The sequence below is a fragment of the Mesocricetus auratus genome, unplaced genomic scaffold (genome assembly GCF_017639785.1).
Source record: "Mesocricetus auratus isolate SY011 unplaced genomic scaffold, BCM_Maur_2.0 Super-Scaffold_100055, whole genome shotgun sequence".
Lineage (NCBI taxonomy): Eukaryota > Metazoa > Chordata > Mammalia > Rodentia > Cricetidae > Mesocricetus > Mesocricetus auratus.
In genome coordinates, this window is record NW_024429232.1 from 1,675,001 (window position 1) to 1,697,913 (window position 22,913).

Sequence of the window (22,913 nt, forward strand, 5' to 3'; positions counted from 1 at the left end):
CCAGCACTCGGGAGGCAGAGGCAGGCGTATCTCTGTGAGCTCAAGACCAGCCTGGTGTACAAGAGCTAATTCCAGGACAACCTCCAAAGCCACAGAGAAACCCTGTCTCGAAAAACAACAACAACAACAACAAAAAAAGAAAGAAAGAAAGAAAGAAAGAAAGAAAGAAAGAAAGAAAAAAGAGCTAGGTCAGGTGGGCCATGGTCAGGTGAGCACTGTGGGAAGCCTGTGGGGTCAGGATGGCAGGAGGAAGGTGGCACTAAGGGCTTCAGTTTTATTATTTTTTTTCAAAAACCATGGCTGGGTGTCAAAATGCATGCCTTTCTTTAATCACAGCACCAGGGAGGCTGAGGCAGGAGGATTGCCTTGAGTTTGAGACCAATCTGTTCTACATAGTGAATTCTAGCCAGCCTGGGCTACAGAGTAGGATCCTGTCTCAAAAACAACAATAATAAATAAAAATAAAAATAAAAAGAGTTAGCTGGGTGGTGGTGGCGCACGCCTTTAATCCCAGCACTCGGGAGGCAGAGGCAGGCGGATCTCTGTGAGTTTGAGGCCCGGCTGGTCCGACAGCCTCCAAAACAATACAGAGAAACCCTGTCTCGTAAAACCAAAAAATAAAAATAAAAATAAAAAGAGTTATATATGAAGAGAATGCTGAGGCCTCATGACCTGAGAGACTCAGCAGGCTGTCATTTGCTGGATGATTTAGTGACATTCACAAAGTCATCAAATGCTGGCAGCGTCCATAGCCCTTTCTGCTGCTATTGACGGGGAGTTCTGAGGACAGCAGGTATTTCTGGAAGACCAGGAAGGCATTTGGTGGGCCTCGGATGCCCTGCTGTATTGAGAGGGGATGGGTCCTGCCCTGGGTTTGAGCCAGGTTCAGAGCCCTGGGTGTTGGAGTTTCAGAAACCGTGGTTCGAGGGTTAGAGATGTAGCTCAGTTGCTGGACTGTTTGCCCAGCATGCACAAAGCCCCGGGTTGCATGTGCCTGCAATCCCACCACTGGAGAGGCAGAGGCAGGGAAGTCAAATGGAATCCTTAGCTACTTAGGGAGATTGAGACTGGCCTGGGCCACATTTAAAAAGGTCATGGTCCTAGGACTGGCGTTACTAGTTTGGCTAAAGACAGCGTGAGTTCCCTTTCCCGAGACAGAAGAGCAATCCCCAGAGTCACTGAGTGGCTAAATGGCACTTGTGTCTTTTAAGGGGCACTTGTTTTAGCCTCTACAGGAATCTGTGTGAATTCTCAGCATTCATATTTGAATTCCAGCGTTATCATGACTCATTTTTCGAACACAGTTGCCTCTTGGGCATAGTTCAGCCTGGCATCTGCCATAGACAGAGAACGTCTTTGTAGAACAGAGAACTTGGTTGGTCTTAGTGAGGGAGTGAGATGGGAAAATGCATGGTTATAGAAAGGTCTGCCGGCCCAGGGAGTGATGAGGGAGGGGCCTTACAACGTCCCCTCCTCACTGATGCTCTTTGTTCCCTGGAAACAGACAGCTCTGCTACCTGCCATGCCCTGTTCTGCAGAGCACATGGTGGTTTGTAAGCCTTGACCACTAGAAGCTCATGACTGAAGACAGTGGGAAGGCAGGCCTTCCCCTTCTTCCTGTACCATGTGTGGGGTGTGGTGGCCCACACCTGTCATCCCAGCCCTCCTGGAGGGAGGGTCAGGAGTTCAAGACATCCTTCACTAACTGGCAAGTTTGAGGCCAGCACGGGCTACAGGTGGCCCTGCCTCAGCTAACCGACCAGAGTGGCATGTCTAAACAGGCTTTGGATACACAGCAGAAAGAATACATTTGTGTTGGGGACAATTTTTGTTGATGTTGCTTTTGTTTTTTGAGACAGGGCAGAGGCAAGTGGATGTTATATGAGATCAAGGCCAGCCTGGTCTCCAGAGCAGGTTCCAGGACAGCCAGGGCTCTGTTACACAGAGAAACCCTGTCTCAAGAAACAAAAACAACAGCAACAAAAAATACACTTTGGAACCTTCCTCAAGCAGTTCAAAGCCCCATGTTTCTAACCGTCCCCACTGAAGCGTGCATGCAGTTACACGCCCACTTTCTAGCCATTTCCACAACCCCAGAGTGATTAGCATCCAAAAACAAAGTAGTTGAGGGTGACAATCCGGACGGTGATAATCGGACTGCTGTTTTACTTTGTGACTCTTGGTTTCTTTTTTCATTTCAGTTTATTGACTCATCTGAAGCTCTGTAAAGATTTTGAAGTTGATAATCACATAAAAGATTTTGCTGCAAGGCTATCATTGATACCCAGTCCACCACCTGGGCCGCTCCATTTGGTAAATGAGACCTGGAACTGTGCCGAGTTTTTCTGTCTGTGTGGAAGACCATTGAGTCAAAATGTTTTTTTGTTTTGTTTTGTTTTGTTTTTTTGGTTGTTGTTGTTGTTTGAGACAGGAGTTCTCTGTACCTTTTGGAGGATGTCTTAGAACTTGCTCTGTAGACCAGGCTGGCCTTGAACTTACAGAGATCTGCCTGTCTCTGCCTCCTGTGCTGGGGTTAAAGTCGTGTGCCACCACTGCCTGTCTGAGTCAAAGTGTTTTAAACTGTTGCCAGTTTCATCCATGTTTAACATTGTCTCCAGATATTGCTCCCCCTGGAGTTCTCAGTGACAGGAAAAAGTTAGATATTTGGACCTGGGCTTTGGCTGAGAGGCTCGTGACTGGCAGAGGTGGCTGTGTGTGATGTGCCTGTTAAGGAGATTGTTTTTTGATCCTCAGAAACATGGCCAACATTCAGTCTAGAAGCCCTTTCCACTTACTTACGTTCAACGCTTTCTTGTCATTTGCCCTGGGTGTTGGGTGTGGGTCTTACTTTTCTCCTGTACATCCCGCTACAGCCGTAGCCGGCCTCCTGGCCTCTGTTCGAAGGAGCGCCGCTGTACTGTTTAAACAGTGGATAGGTATTTCCCCGTCTGAGTTCCAGCCCGAGAAATTTTACTAGCTTCTTCAGGCCCCCAGGGGCCCCCAGTGAAGCTGTGCAGAGTTAATCTTCTCAAGGCTGGAATAAGATGCGGACAGAAGCAGCATTGTAAGAGAAGGAGGGCTCCAGGGACTGCCCCGCCCCTGGGAGCTAGGAAGGCACTGTGCTTTCCTGGCAGTAAGAGTGTGTCACAGGCTGTGGCTTCTTTCATCTTGGTGGGTCCGGAGGCAGCCGCTAGACTGGAACCAGGCCTTGGGCTTTGGTGGCCAGAAGCCTGCCCACAATTCAATACTTCAGCCAGCCCTCGTTTCTTCTTGTCTTATTTATGTTTTACATTCCATTCCCAGTTGCCCCTCCCTTCTCTTCCCCCCTCACCCCTCTTCCCATCTGCTCCTCAGAGAGGGTAAGGTCTCCCCTAGGAAGTCTACTAAGTCGGTTGCATCATCTCCTTGAGGCGCGACCAAGGCACCTCCCCACCCCCACACCCCTGTGTCTAGGCTGGGCAAGGCGTCTCTCCATATAGAATGGTCTCCACTAAGTCAGTTTGTACGTTAGTGTTAGATCTTGGACCCACTGCCAGTGACCTCATATATTGTCCCAGCTGCACCATTGTCACCTATACTAAGGGAGTCTAGTTTGGTCTTATTCAGGTTCCCCATTTGTCAGACCTGAGTCAGTGACCTCTCTCTAGATTGGGTCAGCTGATTCTGTGGGTTTCCCCATCATGGTCTTGACTCCTTTGTTCATATTTTTGCTCCTCCCTCACTTCGATTGGACTCCAGGAGCTCAGCCCATTGGTTAGTTGTGGATTTCTGCATCTGCTTCCATCTGTTCTGGAAAGGGGTTCTAGCTTCTCTCGGGTTGTGGGTTGTAGGCTATGTGTCTTTTGCTTTATGTGTGGAATCCACTTAAGAGTGAGTACATACTATATTTGTCTTTCTGGGTCTGGGTTACCTCACTGAGGATTTTTTTCTAGTTCTGTCCATTTGCCTGCAAAGTTTAAGATGTCATTGCTTTTTTTTTTTACCACTGAGTAATACTCCATTGTGTAAATATACCATATTTTCTTTATCCATTCTTCAGTTGAGAGGGATGTAGATTGTTTCCAAGATTTCTTTCTTCTTTTGTTTTGTTTTCTGAGTCAGGGTTACTTTATCTGACCCTGGCTGTCCTGGAACTAGCTCTGTAGACCAGGCTGGCTGCCCTTGGACGCGCAGATTTCCAAATGCTGGGATTAAAGGCAGGCGCCACCACAAGAGTTCCGAATGTGCCCAAAGGGCGAGCGTGGGACATTTTGACCTCTGTTGCAGACAGTTCTCTGAGTTAACAGTGGTTCTTGGTCCTCTTAGATATTTAACATGAAGCCGCTGCAAGTCGTCTTCCCCTCTCGAGCAGACCCCGAGAGCCCCGTCATCGACTTGGATCTTCACCTGCCCCTGCTGTGCTTCCGGCCTGAGAAGGTGTTGCAGGTGTGTGGGTGCCAGGGCCTTTGCTTGCTGGACGGGATTAAACTGCATTTAATAGTGCAGGCTTCGGTGCTCGGTGCTGCTCGGGGAAGGGGCACTGGCCTAACCCTCGGGGTGTGAACCCCGGGACTGACCAAAAGTACAAAACCAGGAACCTATGTACTCAGAGTATCTGCGCCCTGTGCTTAGAGTCAGCTTGGCACAGCACCCGTGTCTGTAAGCAGCCTTGGCTTTGGTTTTGGAAAACAGAGTGGGGGGTGAGGCTTCTTAGCCTCTGGTCCTGGGGGCGGGGCTTCCCACCTCCAACGCGAAGCAGCCAGAAGCAACTGGAAACAAGGAGTGTTCTTGCTGCCCTAGATCCTGACCTGCATCTTGACGGAACAGCGCATCGTGTTCTTCTCCTCAGACTGGGCCCTGCTGACACTCGTCGCTGAGTGCTTCCTGGTGTACATCCACCCGCTGCAGTGGCAGCACACCCTCGTGCCCATCCTGTCGGGTCAGATGCTGGACTTTGTCATGGCGCCCACGTCTTTCCTCATGGGCTGTCATCTTGACCACTTTGAAGAAGTCAGAAAGGTTAGGGAGCGATTGAGGGAATAGACCCACTTGAGTCGGCTGTGCGGCGGGTGGGACGCTGTGTCTGAAGGTGCCCACACGCAAAGGGAGCGCTCGCCGCGCCGGAGTGCGTGGGCGTCCTGTCTGTAGGCTCCTGGGCTCTGGGTGCGGTGAGGCACACGTGTTTACGTGCTCAGACAGCAGACAGTGCGCTGTCTCTTCTGCCCCTGGACCACGTGCACTCAGTACGCAGTCTCATTGTTCTCTCTCGTGGTCTCCGGATGAGTTTGGAATATCAATGCAACTCTAGGACCACAGTGTTGTTTTGTGTTGGCCTCCCAGCCCGCCCGGTTAGGAGCAGTTCAGAGGCCTGCAGCAGACTCCCAGTGCGGACTGACATTTGGGCACTGGAGTCGAGCTACCTCTAGCTTCCGCTGCCAGGCAGTTGTGTGACCTGGGTTGAATCAGTCCCTTCCTCGGCCTCTTTCCTCATTTGTGAGAGGAGGCAGGGGCATGTCCTTGTGGGCCCAGTTTCAAGCGTGTCCCGAGGCTGGCTTGTCGGTGGCCACTCCAGTGCTTCCTGGTTTGTTGTCTTCAGTGCACCCCCATGCTTTGTTCATACTTGGCGGGCACGGGCTGCAGGCTGCTCACAGCGTCGGGGGCATCTTTCTGTGGGTCCGTCTGATCACTCTCTGCGTGGCTGGTACTTACTGAAATAGCTAACCTCTTCCTCTCCTAGCCATCCCAGGGCAGCAAGCTTGCCAGCCTTGTTGCTACAGTGAGGGTCGAGAGAGACATGGGGCAGCCCCTGGCATATTGCAGGTGTTTAATAGATCACTGTGCAGCTAATGGACATGGTGTTCGTTTGTTTGTGAAGAGTCTCACAAACAGGGCACCTGGAGCTCTCTGTAGCTCAGGGCAGTCTTCAGTCCTCTCTGGATTCTCCCTTCCCCAGCCTCCCAGGCGCTAGGATCACAGCGTTTGGCTGTGTGTGTGTTTAAATTGTGACCTGTCCTGGGTCTTGGGTAGATGGACTGTCAGCTTGAAAACAGTTGACAGATACTGAGGTTGCTTCCCCTTGGCTGTGGTGGCAGTGCTGCTGAGGGCATGGTTGTCCAAAACTTTCTTGTGTGAGGGAAGGTCTCCCCTTTTCTTGGTGATCCAGGCCGGAGCAGAGCCACTGAGTCAGCTCTGTGGCTGACCATCTGAGATACTGCCAGCATCTCCAAGGCTTTGGAGAACACAGTGGCAGCGCCCTCTCATGCCCTTGGTGACTCCTCTTACTGTCTCTGATGCTGGTGCTTCATTGGATGACAGCCTGGCAGCTCAGTGCCATCCAGTGTTCATTTACTTCCAGGAACTAATGGCATCTATGTCTTTTCATGTGCGCATTGGCGTGTGTGTGTGTGTGTGTGTGTGTGTGTGTGTGTGTGTGTATACAAGGGTACAGTGGCACACATACTGTGGCATGTGTGTAGAGGTCAGATGGATGACGTTTGGATATCAGTTCTCACTTTACACTTATCTGAGTCAGGCTCTTGTTTCTGCTTCTATGCTGTGAACTCCAGTGAGTTTCTATGTGATCCTCCTGTGCCCACCATCAGCTCCCTGTAATCCTCCTGTCTCTACAGTCTCACTGTAATCCTCCTGTCTCTACAATCTCACTGTAATCCTCCTGTGTCTACAGTCTCACTGTAATCCTCCTGTGTCTACAGTCTCACTGTAATCCTCCTGTCTCTGCAATCTCACTGCAGCATGCTGAGATTAAAGATATGCATTACCAGCTGGGTGGTGGTGCACATCTTTAATCCCAGCACTAGGGAGGCAGAGGCAGGCGGATCTCTGAGTTTGAGGTCAGCCTGGTCTACAGAACAAGTTCCAGGACAACCAGGGCTACACAGAGAAACCCTTTTTCAATGCCCCCCCAGGTGCACATCTGTCTTTTAATTTTAAACTGGTGTTGGGGGATGGGGAGAAAGAGAGATCGAAAGTGTTAGTTTGAGACACAGGCTTGCTTCATAGCTTAGGCTGGTTCAAGACTCACTGTTGAAGCCCAGGTTGGCCTTGAACTTATGATCTCTTAGCTCATCCTCTGGAGTTATGGGATTGTACGCACCGCCATATCCTGCATTTAAGTTTTTGTTCTGAGCACTTTATGTATGGACAACAGCAGTGAAGGGAATACAGCGAGTGTTTCTCACCCTCCCTGCTGTTGCTGTCTGTCTGTTTCAGATTCCTGTCCTTCACACCACTTCCTAGAAGTTTAAAGGAAACACCCCCGCCACCCAGCAGGCTGCCCCAGTCTCCTGTGGGGGTGGACCCTGCACAGGCTTGTGTATTTTCGCCAATACCAGTGACTCATTGTGGAAAATAACTTAGGAAAAGACTGTTCAGACCTCCCCAGGAGGGTTAGCGACAGAAAACCTTACCCTGTGTGCTTTGTGGACCAGGAGAAATGGGCAGTGTTGTGAGGTTTAAAGCTGTGTTTCTTTTTTATGTCACTCATGAAAAACCATCTATTTGGGCTCCTCAGGCTGGGAGATTCTTTTCCATACATATTTACTTAGTAATTCTGTTCAGGAATCTTGCAGGAAACTTGCTGGGTGATGTATTTGTTCTGGAAGATTCCAAGAGCATACTTTTGGGTTTGTTCGGTGTTATGCTTCTCCTGGATGGGCTCAGCCCCATCTTGTGCATTCCCAGCCTTGGAGGACAGCACTGTGTGTTTAGACTGGGGACCCAGGCCTGCTTGTCAGACTGTGGCTCCAGACAGCTGTGTTTGCACATGTCCCACGCCACCCAAGGGGGGGCAAACAGGAGTGAGGTCCTCTAAGTGTCCCTGTCACTTTCTTTAGACTCGAGAGTCTTAGGGTTTAGTGCTTCTTATGCCTACTACCTGCTCTCAGAGACAAGACTTTAAGAGTCCCCTGGCATGCATTTTTTTCCAGAAATTCCACCCCCAAAGTGAGGTCACTAAGCCTTGTATTCTGGGATCTGGGTGGCAGAGCTGGCTGGACAGCTAAATGATACACTGGGCACTGAGTGTGGGTCTTGTACTTGTGGAGTTCTGGAATGTTCCTTCAAGGCGCCGTGAAGTACTGCGTGTAGTATTTGTCCAGGGGTGATGGAAAGTTGACAACTTGCTCTGGCATCTTGACTCAGGGAGGGCCTGTGGCCCATCTACACGTGAACTGCTCAGTTCTCATAAGGAAAGGGATTCTAACCCCTGGTGCACTCCAGACAATTCTCCAAGGCACTGCCGAGTGACAAGGCACACTGAGAGAGCCCCCTCCCCCGGGGTCCCTAGAGTAATCAAATTCATAGAGACCCAAAGCAGAGTGCCATGGGCCAAAGGGAGGAAGAAACAGCAAGTTAGCATTGAATGGAGACAGTTTCTGTTTGGGGACAGGTGCGGGTTTGGACAGGTAATAGTGAAGGTTGTAGACTGACTAGTACTGACACTTGGTAAAGTTCACACAGCCACAGCTAATCCGACTACCCACCGCCAGAACGGGCGCCCTGCACTTCTGTGGAGGGGTTTGCACTGGGCCAGGTGATTGCGCCAGTACCATCTTGGTGGATGCATATACATTTGTAGGTTTCTAAGGGTGTGTGCAGACTCAGATGCTCACTTTGACCTCTGCGTTCCAGGAAGCAGATGACTTGATCCTGATAGACATTGACCATGGGACTGTCACCTGCTCCAAGTCCTCTGACAATGACATAGAGATCCCTGATGTCCCCCTCTTGCTGGCACAGACCTTCATTCAGAGGTAATGTGAAATGGTTTGTGTTTGAGCACATGTACATTCCAATTCTGTGTTTGCCAAGCTCTAATTTGTTATTGTGATGGATGTTCTTCATACTTTGGATTTGGACATTATTTTTTCATCTTAATTCTGATCATTTATTTATTTTGGTGTTTTGAGATAAGAGTCTCACTATATAGCTCTGGCTGGCCTCGAACTCACAGAGATCACCTGCCTTTGTCTTCTGAGTGCTGGAATCAAAGGTGTACGCCACTCCACCCATTGTGATTATTGTTAAACAAAAGTGATTTGTCTTTATTTAGACCTTTTCTATATATGAATCGTAGCCTAACAGGGTCAGGAGACACTGGAGCCCAGGAATGTTCCCAATGCTGTGTCCATTGTCCCTGGGCCCTGTGCTGTGGTCCCCCAAGCTGGCTCATTCATTCACTCACTCAGCTCACTCATTCACTCACTCACTCACTCACTCACTAGATTAAGTGTAGGGCATTGTTTAGCTAGATCTGCAGCAATGACAAAACAGTAATGCTCCATGTGCTGTGACACTCAGGGTGGTGGTCCTGAGGGTGACCTCCTCAGCCAGCACTACTGGTGTTTTCTCTCCCTGCTCTGTTTCTTGACTGTGTGCTGGCTATTTGGAGCTGGCTCAGTGTTCTCCCCAAAGGGCTCATATTCAATGCTTTGAGAGCCCTGAGATCTTCTCCACAGTTCAGAGGCTCCCATCCTTGGGTGGGTGGGGACCCTGTGCTGGTAAAGTCGGGAGGTGGTGGCTGCACTGTGGCGTCTACTTCCCTGGCCTGGTCCCAGGCTGGGAAGGTGCCACACACAGTAGCTCCTGCCCCCCTTGAGTTGTGCTGCTATCCGCTCCCCTCCAGAACTGTTTCCCTTTGAGAGCAGAAGAGTTCCAAGTGTGAGATTCCGAATGCCTGCACGGAGCTAGTGAGACACCTCAGGGCTGGGCCAAACCGAAACACAAATTTCTATGTGTCTGTCACACAGATGAAGGCACTTTCACAGACAACGTTCGTAAAGCTGGGCTTTTGATGTGACCTGTCACATGTTGGTGAACCTGGGCTTTTGATGTTACCTGTCAGATGCTATCAGGTGAAACGCTTTCCCCTCTGGCACTGAGTCAGCACTCAAATCGCTACAGATCCTCAAGTATTTAAATCTTCACCAATAGTCAGCAGACACCATCCAGGCTAAAGGACTGTCTACAAGGCCAGAGTGAGAGGTTAGGAGAGCCCAACAGGCAGAATCAAGTGCAATGCCCTGCCTCCCAGCCCAGAGTTCCAGTCCCCCAGCAGAAGAACCAAAGGGACCCAGAGAGCAGTGGTGCATGTCTGTACCTCAGCACTCAGAGCTGGAGCTAGGAAGACTGGAATTTGTGGTCAGCCTTGTCTACCATGATGGTTTGAATGCTTGGCTCGTAGGGAGTGGCACCATTAGAAGCTGTGGCCTTGTTGCAAGAAGTGTGTCACTATGGAGGCGGTCTTTGAGGTCTTATATGCTCAAGTCGCATCCACTGTGACACAGTGTTGCTTCTGCTGCCTGCGGGCCAAAATATAGAACTCTCAGTACTGCGTCTGCCTGCGTGTACACTGCCATGCTTCCCGCCATGACGATAACGGACTAAATCTCTGAACTGTAAACCAGACCCTTTCCTTTATAAGAGGTGTCATGGTCGTGCTGTCACTTCGCAGCAACAGAAAGGTCTGTTCACAGATGTTTGGCCAGAGGGACACAGGGTAGTAGTGGTCTTTTCTCCCAGATTTCCCTAGAGGTGCTGGGTCATACTGCTCTTCTAATGAGAAGTGTTCTTCCCCGTAGGTCAGGGATAAGGACCCCTTTCTTGGGTGTGCAGTGTGTGCGTGCGTGCGTGCGTGTGCGTGTGCGTGTGCGTGTGCGTGTGCGTGTGTGTGTGTGTGTGATGAGGTTCTACAGGGAGTCAGCAGCTTCTTTCACCCATTGTCCCCGAATGGAAGGCTGGGGACACCACACTGCAGGCAGCACCGCTGTGTGGTCCATGCAGGGGAGTCGCTGATACCCTGTCCCTGCTATGCCCTGCTCTGTGTTTGATGTTAACATGCAGTTGTCATGACTCTGTTAGGCAGGGAAGGTCCAGTGAATTCATACCAGCCAGGCCAGCCCAGGCTGGGACACCCATCCAAGCCACCCATTCAGTATGTTCGGGATGAGGCCACAGCACTTCCCTAACCTGCACCGGCTTATTGGGGTCCCTGTTGGCCCCTTCAAACTTACTGTGCTCATGAAGGATTCTGGGGACCCAAGAGCCTCACCCAGCTCAGCCCCAGGGGCTCCCACCAGAGTCTTTAGCGGCACTCTCCCCCCAGAGTCTGGGCTTCTCACATCTGGAGCTTCCCCACATGGGGTCTTTGCTGTCCCTTTATCCCCTCCAGCCCTGCAGCTGACCTCTCTGTTTTCTGTTTCCCCTACTCCAGCACAAGCTCCACGCAGTAGGGCCTCTGCCTGGTCCACACTCAGGACCGTGCCTGGCCTTCAGAGGGTACATGAGGAACATTTGTGGAACACGTGTGCTGCTTCTGTCTGTTTAAAATAGCAGGCTTGTTTGCTGACACCCAGAGCCTCTTCTTGGGCAAAGTTCATATCCTTGAAGTGCTGAGGGTTGTGCCCAGGTCTATGTCCCCCTCAAAACGCGGGCTTGTGTGGTGATGGGAAGGCCAGGCCTCAGGCTTGGTGGTGGCTATGAGTGAGTCCCTCTCTGTGCTTGGGGACCTGCAGATGAGCCAGTGGCCAACTTCCTGCTAGGCCATGATTGGTAGCACTCAGGACATGTACAGCAGGGCACAGGGTGTCGTCTGACTCTACCCATGCAGGGAATGCTGCTGTGTGGCTGCTGGGAGCAGCGGTTGACCCTCCTGGCAGCCCTGACACAGGAAGTGCCTAGTGTCATGGAAGGAGGCCTGCTGCCTTTAGGTAGGCCTGGGTCTGCAGCAAGGGGCCGACACGCGGGACGAGATTTTCCACATGGTGATATTTGGAGGCAAATCAGCTTTTCCAGTCCTGAGTTTGTAACGCCCTTCCACATCGTCGACAGACCCCAGAGCTTCTTAGTTAAACTACCTGCCTACTCATCTTCTGCCCACTTCTACTCATGCAGCTGCTTGGTCTGCCTTTTTCCAGGGTCCAGAGCCTCCAGATACACCCAGACCTGCACCTTGCCCACCTGGGCTCCAGCACAGACTTGAACGAGGGCCTCGCCCGGCGCCGAGCCTGGCAGCACACTCTCAACTGCAAGATCCAGCATATCACCCTGCAGCTGCTCGTAGGCATCTTCAGGTACCCACGGCCAGCACGGCACCTGGGGCTGGCCGCTGAGCTCATCCCCAGCCTCTCCTCATGGCCTGCCAGCCACCTTCACCCTGCCCTCTCTCGTCATTGGCCACTCCATGGCTGTTTCCTGGAAGATGGTGCCTGGACACCCAGCAGGTGTCTGTGTGTTCTGGCTGAGGGCTCAGGGTCAGTTAAGGGAGGGTCTGTTCCAGAAGCTCCGCAGAGAAAGCTGGTCTTTTCCACAGGACCCAGAAACCAGTGCTGCAGGGTTCACGGTGCTCGGGACGATGAGCGTGTGAGCTTCCGGCTAGGAAGGTCTCTACCATCGCCCACCGCCTGGTGTGTGCCAGGGCGACTTCAGTCCTGCACTGGTATTGGCTAAGCAGTCAAGTAGAGTTTCTGTGTTGAATGTGACATAGTGCAGGAACCGAGTTGTCACTTAAAGAATTAAATTACAGTTTGGGGCCTTTTCTTTCTTCCAGCGGTTCTCCTCTTGTGGCCTCCTTTCTCCCTCTTGCTGCTTGCTCCCTGCTCCTGTAGCGGAGGAGGCTCTGATGCAGGCTGTGGTCTGTTCTGAAGGGCGTCCACTCAGGAGGGGCTAGCACAGGGGCACCTCTGCTCAGGAGGGGCTAGCACAGGGGCACCTCTGCTCAGGAGGGGCTAGCACAGGGGCACCTCTGCTCAGGAGGGGCTAGCACAGGGGCACCTCTGCTCAGGAGGGGCTAGCACAGGGGCACCTCTGCTCAGGAGGGGCTAGCACAGGGGCACCTCTGCTCAGGAGGGGCTAACACAGGGGTGTCCAACAGGAGGGGCTAGCACAGGGGCACCTCTGCTCAGGAGGGGCTAGCACAGGGGCACCTCTGCTCAGGAGGGGCTAGCACAGGGGCACCTCTGCTCAGGAGGGGCTAACACAGGGGTGTCCAACAGGAGGGGCTAGCACAGGGGTGTCCACTCAGGAGCGGTTAGCACAGAGTCAAGGCCTTCTTGGTGCTCTGACTATATCCAAACTGAAACTTGTACAGCCTTGTCTTTTTAATGTCTTCTCTTACATGATGTAAATTTATCAGGAAAACTAACGAGGTTGTGTGTCCAAGACGGATTGTAGTATTTATTTGCTCAAAGTGTGGTCCTGGGTATATGTTTCTTTCATTCTTTGGAGAAAAATCTTTTATGATTGAGGTGGTGGTCAGGTGTCCTTTTTTTTTAAACAACAATAAACACTTTCTAGCCGAGTATGGTGGTGCATGCCTGTAGCCCCAGATTTTGGAAAGGAGGCAAAGGTAGGAAGATGGATAGTGCAAGACTATTCCCTGAGTTTAAGGCCAGTTTGAGCTACATGAGACTATCCCCCCCCCTCCTCAAAAACAAAGCAACGAGAAATGCATTTTCACTCACAATGGAAGGGAAGATACTAGGCACATCGACCTGGCCACACCTGCAGGCCATGGACTGTTTGTAGCATGTCACTGTGGTTTGCGGAGATTGTAAACTGAAGTCCCATGAACTTACCACTTGAGACAGGTTATGGAGTGGAGGAGAGGCTTGTCTGGGACAGTCTGGTGGCTGAAGTGTTGGTGATACTTGCATGTCCTCTGCCCCCAAATTGACTAGCATGATAGCTGATTATTGAGTCTTAATTGGCATAAAAGCTCAAGGAGGAGGTGGCAGCATTGTCTCCCAGCTTCTTCCTAGTTGGAGAAGTCATGGTGACCACATAGTCCATCCTGAGGCCGTCATTCTGGGGATACAGTAAGTTGTGAGGAGTGTATGTCTCGGCACCGTTCTGCTGCTAAACAGTGTGTTTCTGCACACTTGTGGTGGTTCAGCACACAGCCCACCTTCTCGTTGCTAGGGAGGTGAAAAATCACTTGAATTATGAGCACCGAGTGTTCAACAGCGAGGAGTTTCTCAAGACTCGAGCAGCAGGGGACCAGCAGTTCTATAAGCAGGTGAGAGGGCGGACCTTGGGCAGCTCCACTCACTCACTCCTCTGTGCTGAAATATTATTCTAAAGAAGCCTCTTCAGGATCTATCCATGTCTTATCAACTGTGCGCTTTTTCTGAAAGTTTGTTTTGTTTGGCTTCCAGGCCTTGGCTGCCTCATTTTTAAATTAGCTTTGGAGTATAGTGTATTTTAAACAAGAGACACAATTATAAGTATGTAGGTTTGAGGGACTGTGGCACACATGCATACCCGGGTGACCATGCCCTGAATCAAGGCATCAGTCCCCTTTCCCTGTCACCATCTCCCAGCCTAGGCAGCCGCTGCTCTGTCTAGGAGGAGAGCTTGGCCCTTCTTGCCATTGCTATGGTCTGATCTTAGCAGCTTCCTTGACATTATCCTAGGGCTGGGGTGGAGCCCACTGTTTCTGCCTAACCCTCAATGACTGGTTTGTCCATCATACAAAGCACACAGGGCTTTAATCCGGCAGCCCTGCGGAGCCCCTGTGGGTTTGCTTTGATACCTTTGAGGTGGGAAGAGCCACCTGTCTTCAGGGTTCAGGTTAACACATCCATTGGGTAACTCATGATGGCATGACTCCCACATGGCTCTTTGCTCTCCTTTTCTGCCCTGTGACCCTCCTAATGTCCTCTGCTCTCTCTCTCTCTCTCTCTCTCTCTCTCTCTCTCTCTCTCTCTCTCTCTCTCTCTCTCTCTCTCTCTCTCTCTCTCTCTCTCTCTCTCTGCTTTTGGAGATAGGGTTTCTCTGACCTGGCACTTGCTTTGTAGACCAGGCTGGTCTTGAACTCATGGAGATCCGCTTGCTTCTGCCTCCTAAGTGCTAGGATTAAAGGCGTGCGCCATCACCCCCAGCATCCTCTGTTCTCTTATAGTGATCCAGGTCAGTTTGTGGTCCTGCCCATCTGGGACAAAGCTATCTATCCATACTATCTCTGGATCCTCTTAGCCATTTGCAGAGTGCTACCTTCAAGTTTCACATGGCCTATTCCTCTCCTGCATCTTCCTACACTGTTTTGCCTTTGGGTTCCTGGCATGGATCTTTCAGGACCCCACCCCCTCAGGTGGATCTGGGCACCTTTTACCTCCTTTTCCCGCCTATGTTGGGTGTCACCTGTAGTCTGAGAGCTTCTTTGCCAGACGGCATACCCACATATTCTGGTAGAAAGAACTGCAGTGCTGCGGTTCTAGTGGAGTCAGGACCTTGGGACTGTGTGGTTCTTGACCTGGATGAGGCAGCCAATGAAAGCAGTCTGAGGGCTGTGGGATGTCCCTGGGGCCAGGGGCACACACACCATGGGTACAGCTGTCTTGGTGGCCTGGGCTTCTTAACTGCTGTGTGTCTCTGTGTGCAGGTGAGGAACCCCGACTACTTAAGAACCAATTGCAGGCTGGAGAGATGGCTCGGTGGGCGCATACTGCTTTCCAGTGGGTGCGGGTCTCAGCACCCCCTCGAGTGACTCACTCACACCATAATCTCAGATCCAGGGGCATGTGACCCCTCTGGCCTCCGCAGGCATCTGTACTCATGCGCACGTACCCACAGACACACGATTAGGAATAAAAAAGTGAAGTTTAGAAAGCAGCCACTGTGAAGCTCCTGCGCAGAGCCCGAGCGGGCGAGGCCCTTCCTCGGCGGGGCTGCGGTAGGCTTTGGATGGAGGCAAGAGCCATGAGCACAGTGTGACAGCTTTTCTCAATGCAGGCTTTGGATACCTACATGTTCCACTCCTTTCTGAAGGCCCGGCTCAACGGCAGGATGGACGCCTTTGCTCGGATGGACCTCGACACCCAGTCTGAGGAGGACAGGTGCCCACTCTGTCCCATGTACATGGCTTTCTGGGGACTGAGGGCTCAGGTGTCAGTTTTCTTTGGACACAAATGGTCAATTTGGCCGGGTGTCGGGCAATTCACTGAGAGCCTTCTCTGTGTGTCCCTGTTCCGTGGGGGCGGTTTGTGTGTGCCTGGCCGGGCATCCTGCACCACACCCGACCTCCGGCCGCCCTCGCTTTCTTCCCATGTTCCCCATTCAAGACGCCCGTTTTTCTTCCCGCCCTTTCCTGGTGCTTGTCCTGATTTTGTGCGTGATCAGTTTTGTTCATCTCGGGGATTGTGGGTTCTTCAAGACCCTTTGTCCTTTTCCTAGAGCTGCTTGAGGCTGGACTTGGTGACAGCTTCTCAGCCTGTGTGTGGTTTTGTCAGCTTGCTGGTTACTCTGGGTACAGTGGGCCGTGGAGGCTCACACTTTTCGCCTTTGTGCCCATGAAGTGAACTTTTGCCTTCCCTAGGATAGACAGGATGCTTATAAGTCCGAGGAGACCTACCGTGGAGAAGATGGCCTCCAGGAAGGCTTCGCCCCTGCATAACACCCACAGGCGCATGGTGGTCAGCATGCCCAACCTGCAGGATATCTCCTTGCCGGAGCTGCCACCCAGGAACTCGTCGCTTCGGATAATGGACACCTCAAGCTTTTGCAGCAGTTCAGGCAAGGCTGTTACCTTCCCATGTATAACTCTCCCCGCAGTGCAGCCGATAGATAGATCATAGCCTGCTTCACACGGAGGGAATGTGCTTAAAATTCTTAACTATTTTGGCCAGGTGTGGTGCAAATGCCTGTAATCCTAGCAACTTGGGAGGCAGGGGCTGGATTGGTGCTTGTGAGTTTGGGTTTCAGGCTACCCTGTGTGAGTGTGGTCATTGTGAGACTGAAATCCTGCCTCCGAAAATTAGAAAAAGGGTGAACTATTTTTTAAGTTTTTTGTGTCTATGTTCCCTCACTGTGCGTGTGCATGCGTGTGCATGTGCGTGTGCGTGTGTGTGTGTGTGTGTGTGTGTGTGTGTGTGTGCTATGTATAAAGTAGAAATCTACTTTAGTGGAGGGGTGATGGGAAGCTCTATGTTCCTAAAGGGTGCAGTTAGATATTTACAAGCTGTGTTGCCTTTCTGTATAAACTTCCCCAAGGCACACCCTGTTCTGTGTTATATCATTTACTTGTACTCTGAGCCCCACTGAGTCCTTAACAGGTGGGAAAACTGTTGGGGGCCAGGCCTTTGATGGCTGCTGCCCCTAGCTCAGGCTGCAAGTATCTCCAGGAAGCTGTGAGTCCCCCAAGAGTTTCTGTCTACCAGAGACTGCATGCAAATGAAAATGTCTCAGAGCTCAGAGTCTTTGGAGGTGTGAGCCCTTCTGCAGCTACTTCCTGGGCTTGTAGTTCCTGGGCTTGGCAGCTGTATGCACACTCACTCTGGGACATAGCTCTCCCGACACTCCCACGCTCCAGCCTTCATAGTGGAGGCACCACCTCCGGCCTTGGTGTGCACGGCCTGCGGCTGCCTCTGGTCCCTGCGCCAAGGGAGCTCTCAGAGGAGGGGGAGCTTCAACTCCCCAGCAGCCCCAGCGTTTTCACTTAGTACTCACAGTTTTAAAGACATGATTGCCCTACAGAGAATAGTTATTGTTACTCTGGAAATAAAATGGGCTCTTCTTCACCCCTAGGGTCTGGGGAATGTCTTGGGAGAGGCACATGGGTGCTTGCCCGAAACACAGAGTGACGTGATGGGTGCCTCTCTGCCTTTTCCAGGACCATGCTAACTGTATGCATTTTTCCCTTGATTTTTTCAGCCCTCAAAGTGACCCCTAAGTCAACATACACATTCAAGATCCCTGAGATCCACTTCCCATTGATGAGCCAGTGTGTCCAGGCGTACTACACAGACCTCACCACTCTTTTGAGCAAGGCCATGGGCCTGCTGGGCCCTGGTGACTCTCTGCTCCTAGCCAGGTACTTCTACCTGCGTGGCCTCACCCACGTGATGCAGGGACAGCTGCTGAGCGCCCTCTTGGATTTCCAGAACCTTTACAAGACTGACATAGGGATCTTCCCAGCCGATCTTGTTAAGAGCATGGTGGAATCCATGTCGGCTTCTGAATGGGCCCAGGCTGAGCGGACACCTGAGCTTAGGCGGCTTATCACCGAGGTCTTAGATAAATCGGGCGAGACGCCCAAAGCAGACGATGCTGTGAAGAACTTTGAGCTACCCAGGAAGCACATGCAGCTGAATGACTTCGTGAGGCGGGTCCAGGAGTCGGGGATTGTGAAGGATGTCATCATCATCCACCGCCTGTTTGATGCTCTGACTGTGGGTAAGAGTGACCCTGGGTATGACGTCCTCTGGGTCTGCAGGCTATAGCTACAGTTCTGCCAAGTAAAGATTGAAAGTATGAAAAAGCTGTGTCTGCACCGAACTTGGACAAGCTTTGTTTTCCTTGTCACTGTCCCGAAAGCCAGGGCTTCCTGAAACTGCACTTAAACCCAGGGATCCTCCATTAGACCCAGTGTGCAAGCCAAACACTGATAATAATCATCCAGAAGTGCATTTTAGCATAATTATGTTGCATACAGGATCATAGTAACATTAATTGGAGACAAAAGCAGGGCTGGGGCGTGGCCTGCCTGGCGTGCCTAGAATAAAGTAGGCATGGTGGCTCACACCTGTACCGCAGCACTAGAGAGGGTGATGGGGACAATCACAGATCCCAAGTTATCCTCGAGTTATATGATGAGAACAGCTTGGGATATATGTAAACATCTCAAAATCCTTATTAAAAAAGAAAACAAATTTCCAAAGTAATGAGATGAAAGAACTTGTTAATTTTTACATAGAAAGGTAGGGTTTTTGTTGTTTTTTTTTTTTTTTTGAGACAGGGTTTTGCTATATAGCTCTGGCTGTCCTGGAACTCACTATGTAGACCAGGCTGACCTCAAATACACAGAGATCCTCTTGCCTCTGTCTCCTAAATGCAAGGATTAAAGACGTGTGCTACCATGCCTGGCTAATAATTAAATCTTAAACATGAGCACTGTGGCTCATGCCTGCAATCTTGGCATCTGGAAAACTGAGGTTGGAGGAACTATGAGTTCAAGGCCAGCCTAGACAACATTGTGGGTTCTAGGTCAGCTGGGGCTATAGAGTGAGACCCTGTCTTAAAAGAAAAAAAATTAAATATTGTAAAATCTTGTTTGAATATTTGATTCTGCAAGGCACAAACCATCTTTGGTGTTTCTTAAAATTGATATTAGGTTTTATAATCATCAATGCTTAGAATCCCACTTTGCATAAATACTTAGCAAAACAAATGATGAATGCATTTTTAGGCTAATTTCAGAAACTATTTGAAATTCTATTCTAATCCAAAGCCAAGGTTTACTTAATGGTTTTCTCCAAATGAAACTCAAATCAGCAACTCAGTCTTTAAAAAGCAATCTTTAAAGTAAAATATTCTAAGACATGCAATGTAAAGACACTCTAATTTGCTATTTCCATGCCGAGTAATGACAGTAAGAAGATACTAGAAGTCTCCGCTTTCTGTAGTTAAACCAGTGTGTCTGGAAGACAGAAAGCCTTTTGTGTTAAAGACATTATCGTTCGTAACATCCAGCAGTTTTAAGTCCGAGTCAGTCACAGTCACAGTCACAGTGTTTCGGGCAGCTTTCACTGATAGTATGTGGCATGGTGGCGTGTACAACATGAAGTGCACACATGTTCAGACCCAGAGCTGCAGGTGAAGTTGCAATGACACAGCACCGATGCACAGCTGCAGCTCAGCTGAAGAGTTCACACAGACACAGAGACAGACAGACACAGACACAGACAGACACACAGACACAGAGACACAGACACACAGACATAGACACACAGACAAACACACAGATACAGACATAGACACACAGACACAGACACACAGACACAGACATAGACACACAGACACAGACACGCATACATAGAGTCAGACAGACACACAGACAGAGACAGACACACATACACACAGACACAGACACAGACAGACACAGACACAGACAGACACAGACATACACAGAGACAGACACAGACACACATACACAGAGACAGACACACAGACATGAGACAGACACAAGACAGACACATACACACACACAGACACAGACACACAGACATAGACACACACACAGAGATAGACAGACACACAGACACAAGACAGACACACAGACAGACATACAGACATAGACACACACACAGACACAGACACACAGACAGACGCATACACACAGACATAGACACGCATATACAGGCACACAGACACACAGACATAGACACACACAGATGCATACACATAGACACAGACCCACATATACAGGCACACAGACAAACAGACAGTGTGCCAGGTACCAGGGTATCCCACCTGAGTAAGACGGCCTTGCTACCTTGCTACCCTTTCCCATGAGGCTCTTGTTTCTTGGGTTTGACTGTGTTCTGTGTCCCCAAGGAAGCACTGTCCGCAACCCAGGCTCTGCTTTCTGTTCTGCTCAAAATCCCTGATGACAGTATGTCTCTCGACAGCACACAGGCAATGTTTTTACGGGCTGTGTCCTGCCGTCTGTGGACGTTGGAAATCCTATTTTATTTCTCACTGATCCATGTTACCTGCACTGAAGTGTGCATCTGTTCTTTCTGTCTGCTGGCCACGTGGGAGGAAGCATAGCTCAACTGTCTTCTTGTCATGAGAGTTGTCCTATGACTTTGCCTTTCCAGACACTGGAAGGGAGGGTCCTGACACTTGTCCCTAGAGACTGTGTTGGTTGGTTCCTCTGCTTAGAGCCAGAAGCTTGACTGGGTCAAGTGTCAGCACCCTAACTGTGTGCTGCCCACTGCCTGGCTACATGTCCCTCATTGTCACAGTGATCTTCCTATCTAATGTGAGCTAGCGCTGCCCGGCTGATATCCTCAACCATCTGTCCCCATGCTGGCTTTTTTCCGTGAGTCATAATCGCTACCTTTGCCTGAGTTTTATGTTGGGTCAGCGCTCTCTCTGCTGAGGATTTGTGAGTGGGCTCCCTGTGCTCTTTGCCAGGATGGGGCACACCCGGTGTCCCCTGGCCGTGCTGTGAGCACTGCAGAGCATGTGCGGGCTGCCCATGGACTGCTGCAGGAAGGCTTGGACCTGCGTGCATGTCCCACCTGCTGAAGTTCTTCAAGTTTGCATTCACTGGACTCTGTTGGCCAGTCAAGTCCTGTCAGCCTGCCCACAGATTCCACAAACTGCAGGTAGAAAATATTTGGAGTGTGTGCTTTCTACGGGGCATGTACAGACCCCCCTCACCCGCCCCGTGAGGGTTTCATTGTGTAACCCTGCCTCTGCCTCCTGAGTGCTGGAATTAAAGGCGTGCACCACCACCGCCTGGCAGGCAGACAGTTTTCTTGTTACCATTTCTCAAGCAGTAAACTTGGAACTTTTGGGGTGTTGGGCACAGGACCCTGAAAGGTGCACAGGCTCGTGTTAACACCATGCCACGCCGGGCGTTGGTGGCGCATGCCTTTAATCCCAGCACTCGGGAGGCAGAGGCAGGTGGATCTCTGTGAGTTCGAGACCAGCCTGGACTACCAAGCGAGTTCCAGGACAGCCTCCAAAGCCACAGAGAAGCCCTGTCTCGAAAAAAACAAAAAACAAAAAACAAAAACAAAAACAAAAACAAAAAAACACCATGCCACTTGTAATAGAGGCTTGATCCACACAGGTCCGAGGAATGACTGCTTTGGGGGAGATGGAGATGGCGGACCACTAGTCATTCTCCAGTTGTGACGGGCTTCTGTGGGGTAGCTTGTGCTGCTCGGAAGTCAGGGGTGGCAGACATCTATGGGTGTGTTAGGGTGCGAAGGGAGACAAGGTGTTCATGGAGAGGCTCCCAGGGTGCACTTTTCTCTTCCCACTCTGCCACTTCATGAGGATGTAACGCCCCTAGGGCCACCTGTACCCTAGGGGTTTGGTACACAGTGACCTGAAATGGAGTGATTCAGACCTAGAGGGTCATCCTCACCTGGCAGCACACGGAGTGTGCCTGGGGAGGCCTCTGTCTCTTCAGGGCCCTGGTATGGTCTCATTACCTCGTTACTCAATGGCCGGTGGACCCTGGCGAAGGAAGCAGCCTGCTTCTCAAGGCCTTTTTTGCCTTCTCTGGCAGTGTGTGACGCCGCCACCTAGCTGTCAGGGAGCCTAGGACGTGAGTAGCATCTGGATACCTATTCTATACTTGTGGACCTGGCCAGTGAGGAGCCTTCCCTTATGTGGTTCCTTAGGTAGGGAAGTGCCCCAGGAAGGAGCAAGGACCCTGTTGTCACTGCTGTGGCCGTATGTGTATTTCAGTCCTGTGATGAGAAACACATTTTTGGCAAAGCTGAACGAATGTTCCTGTCTTAGAGTGAACTTGAGGGCTGGGTCATAGCTCGGTAGAGAGCTTGCCTGGGGTGAGCAAGACCCTGGGTTCAATACCAAGTGGCCCGCCCCCCAAAAAGAATACAGTTGAGATTGTGTTTAGAACAACATTCACGTTTTCACGTGTGTTGACGTGAGGTCAGCCAGTGACAGGGTGCACACCCACACTGCAGCTCACGGGAGAGCCACCTCCGGAGTCTGTAGCCAGCTCAGGTGGGGATGCGCCTGCATGATGCTGAGGCGAGGGCCGGGCTTTAGGCAAGTGACGGGATGGAGGTTCTCACCCTTGTGAGAAGCTGGAGACAGGGGATGGGCATGCTGTCTGTGGGTGTGAAGATCATCGGGGGTCGTGAGACAACTGAGCGTGTGGTGTCCACGTGTGTACACAGTGGCTGTGGGTGTGTGCACAGGGGTAGGGAGGCATCGCAGCTTGTAGTAGCCCTGGCAGTGTGGCATCCACAGCTAGCTGGGGTGCTGGCTGCAGGCAGAAGTCTGCTTCCCATCGAATGGGTATCTGTAGCCTTGCTGTTCCCTCCTGCATGTCCAGAGCGCATCTCCCCGGATGGACCACTTGTCTATATGAGGACACCTTGGGTGCTGGCTGCACAGGCTTCACTGTGTGTGGGTGCCCAGAGGGTCTGTCC

At 51.0% G+C, this 22,913-nt stretch overlaps 1 protein-coding gene across 3 annotated transcripts in view; it reads left to right on the plus strand.

Annotated features, from left to right (window-relative positions):
- The window catches only part of Dennd3 (DENN domain containing 3), a 51,593-nt gene that overhangs the window by 11,565 nt on the left and 17,115 nt on the right, over positions 1-22,913 (plus strand). For all 3 annotated transcript variants that reach the window (XR_005873371.1, XM_040736290.1, XM_040736289.1), the window contains exons 5-13: positions 2,202-2,313; positions 4,306-4,425; positions 4,780-4,998; positions 8,629-8,750; positions 11,913-12,068; positions 13,915-14,011; positions 15,727-15,830; positions 16,310-16,506; positions 17,644-18,165. Coding sequence is in view for 2 of the 3 variants with exons in the window: in XM_040736290.1 (XP_040592224.1) it covers positions 2,202-2,313; positions 4,306-4,425; positions 4,780-4,998; positions 8,629-8,750; positions 11,913-12,068; positions 13,915-14,011; positions 15,727-15,830; positions 16,310-16,506; positions 17,644-18,165 (1,649 nt within the window). In the remaining variant the exon portion in view is untranslated. The remainder of the gene's footprint in view (positions 1-2,201; positions 2,314-4,305; positions 4,426-4,779; positions 4,999-8,628; positions 8,751-11,912; positions 12,069-13,914; positions 14,012-15,726; positions 15,831-16,309; positions 16,507-17,643; positions 18,166-22,913) is intronic.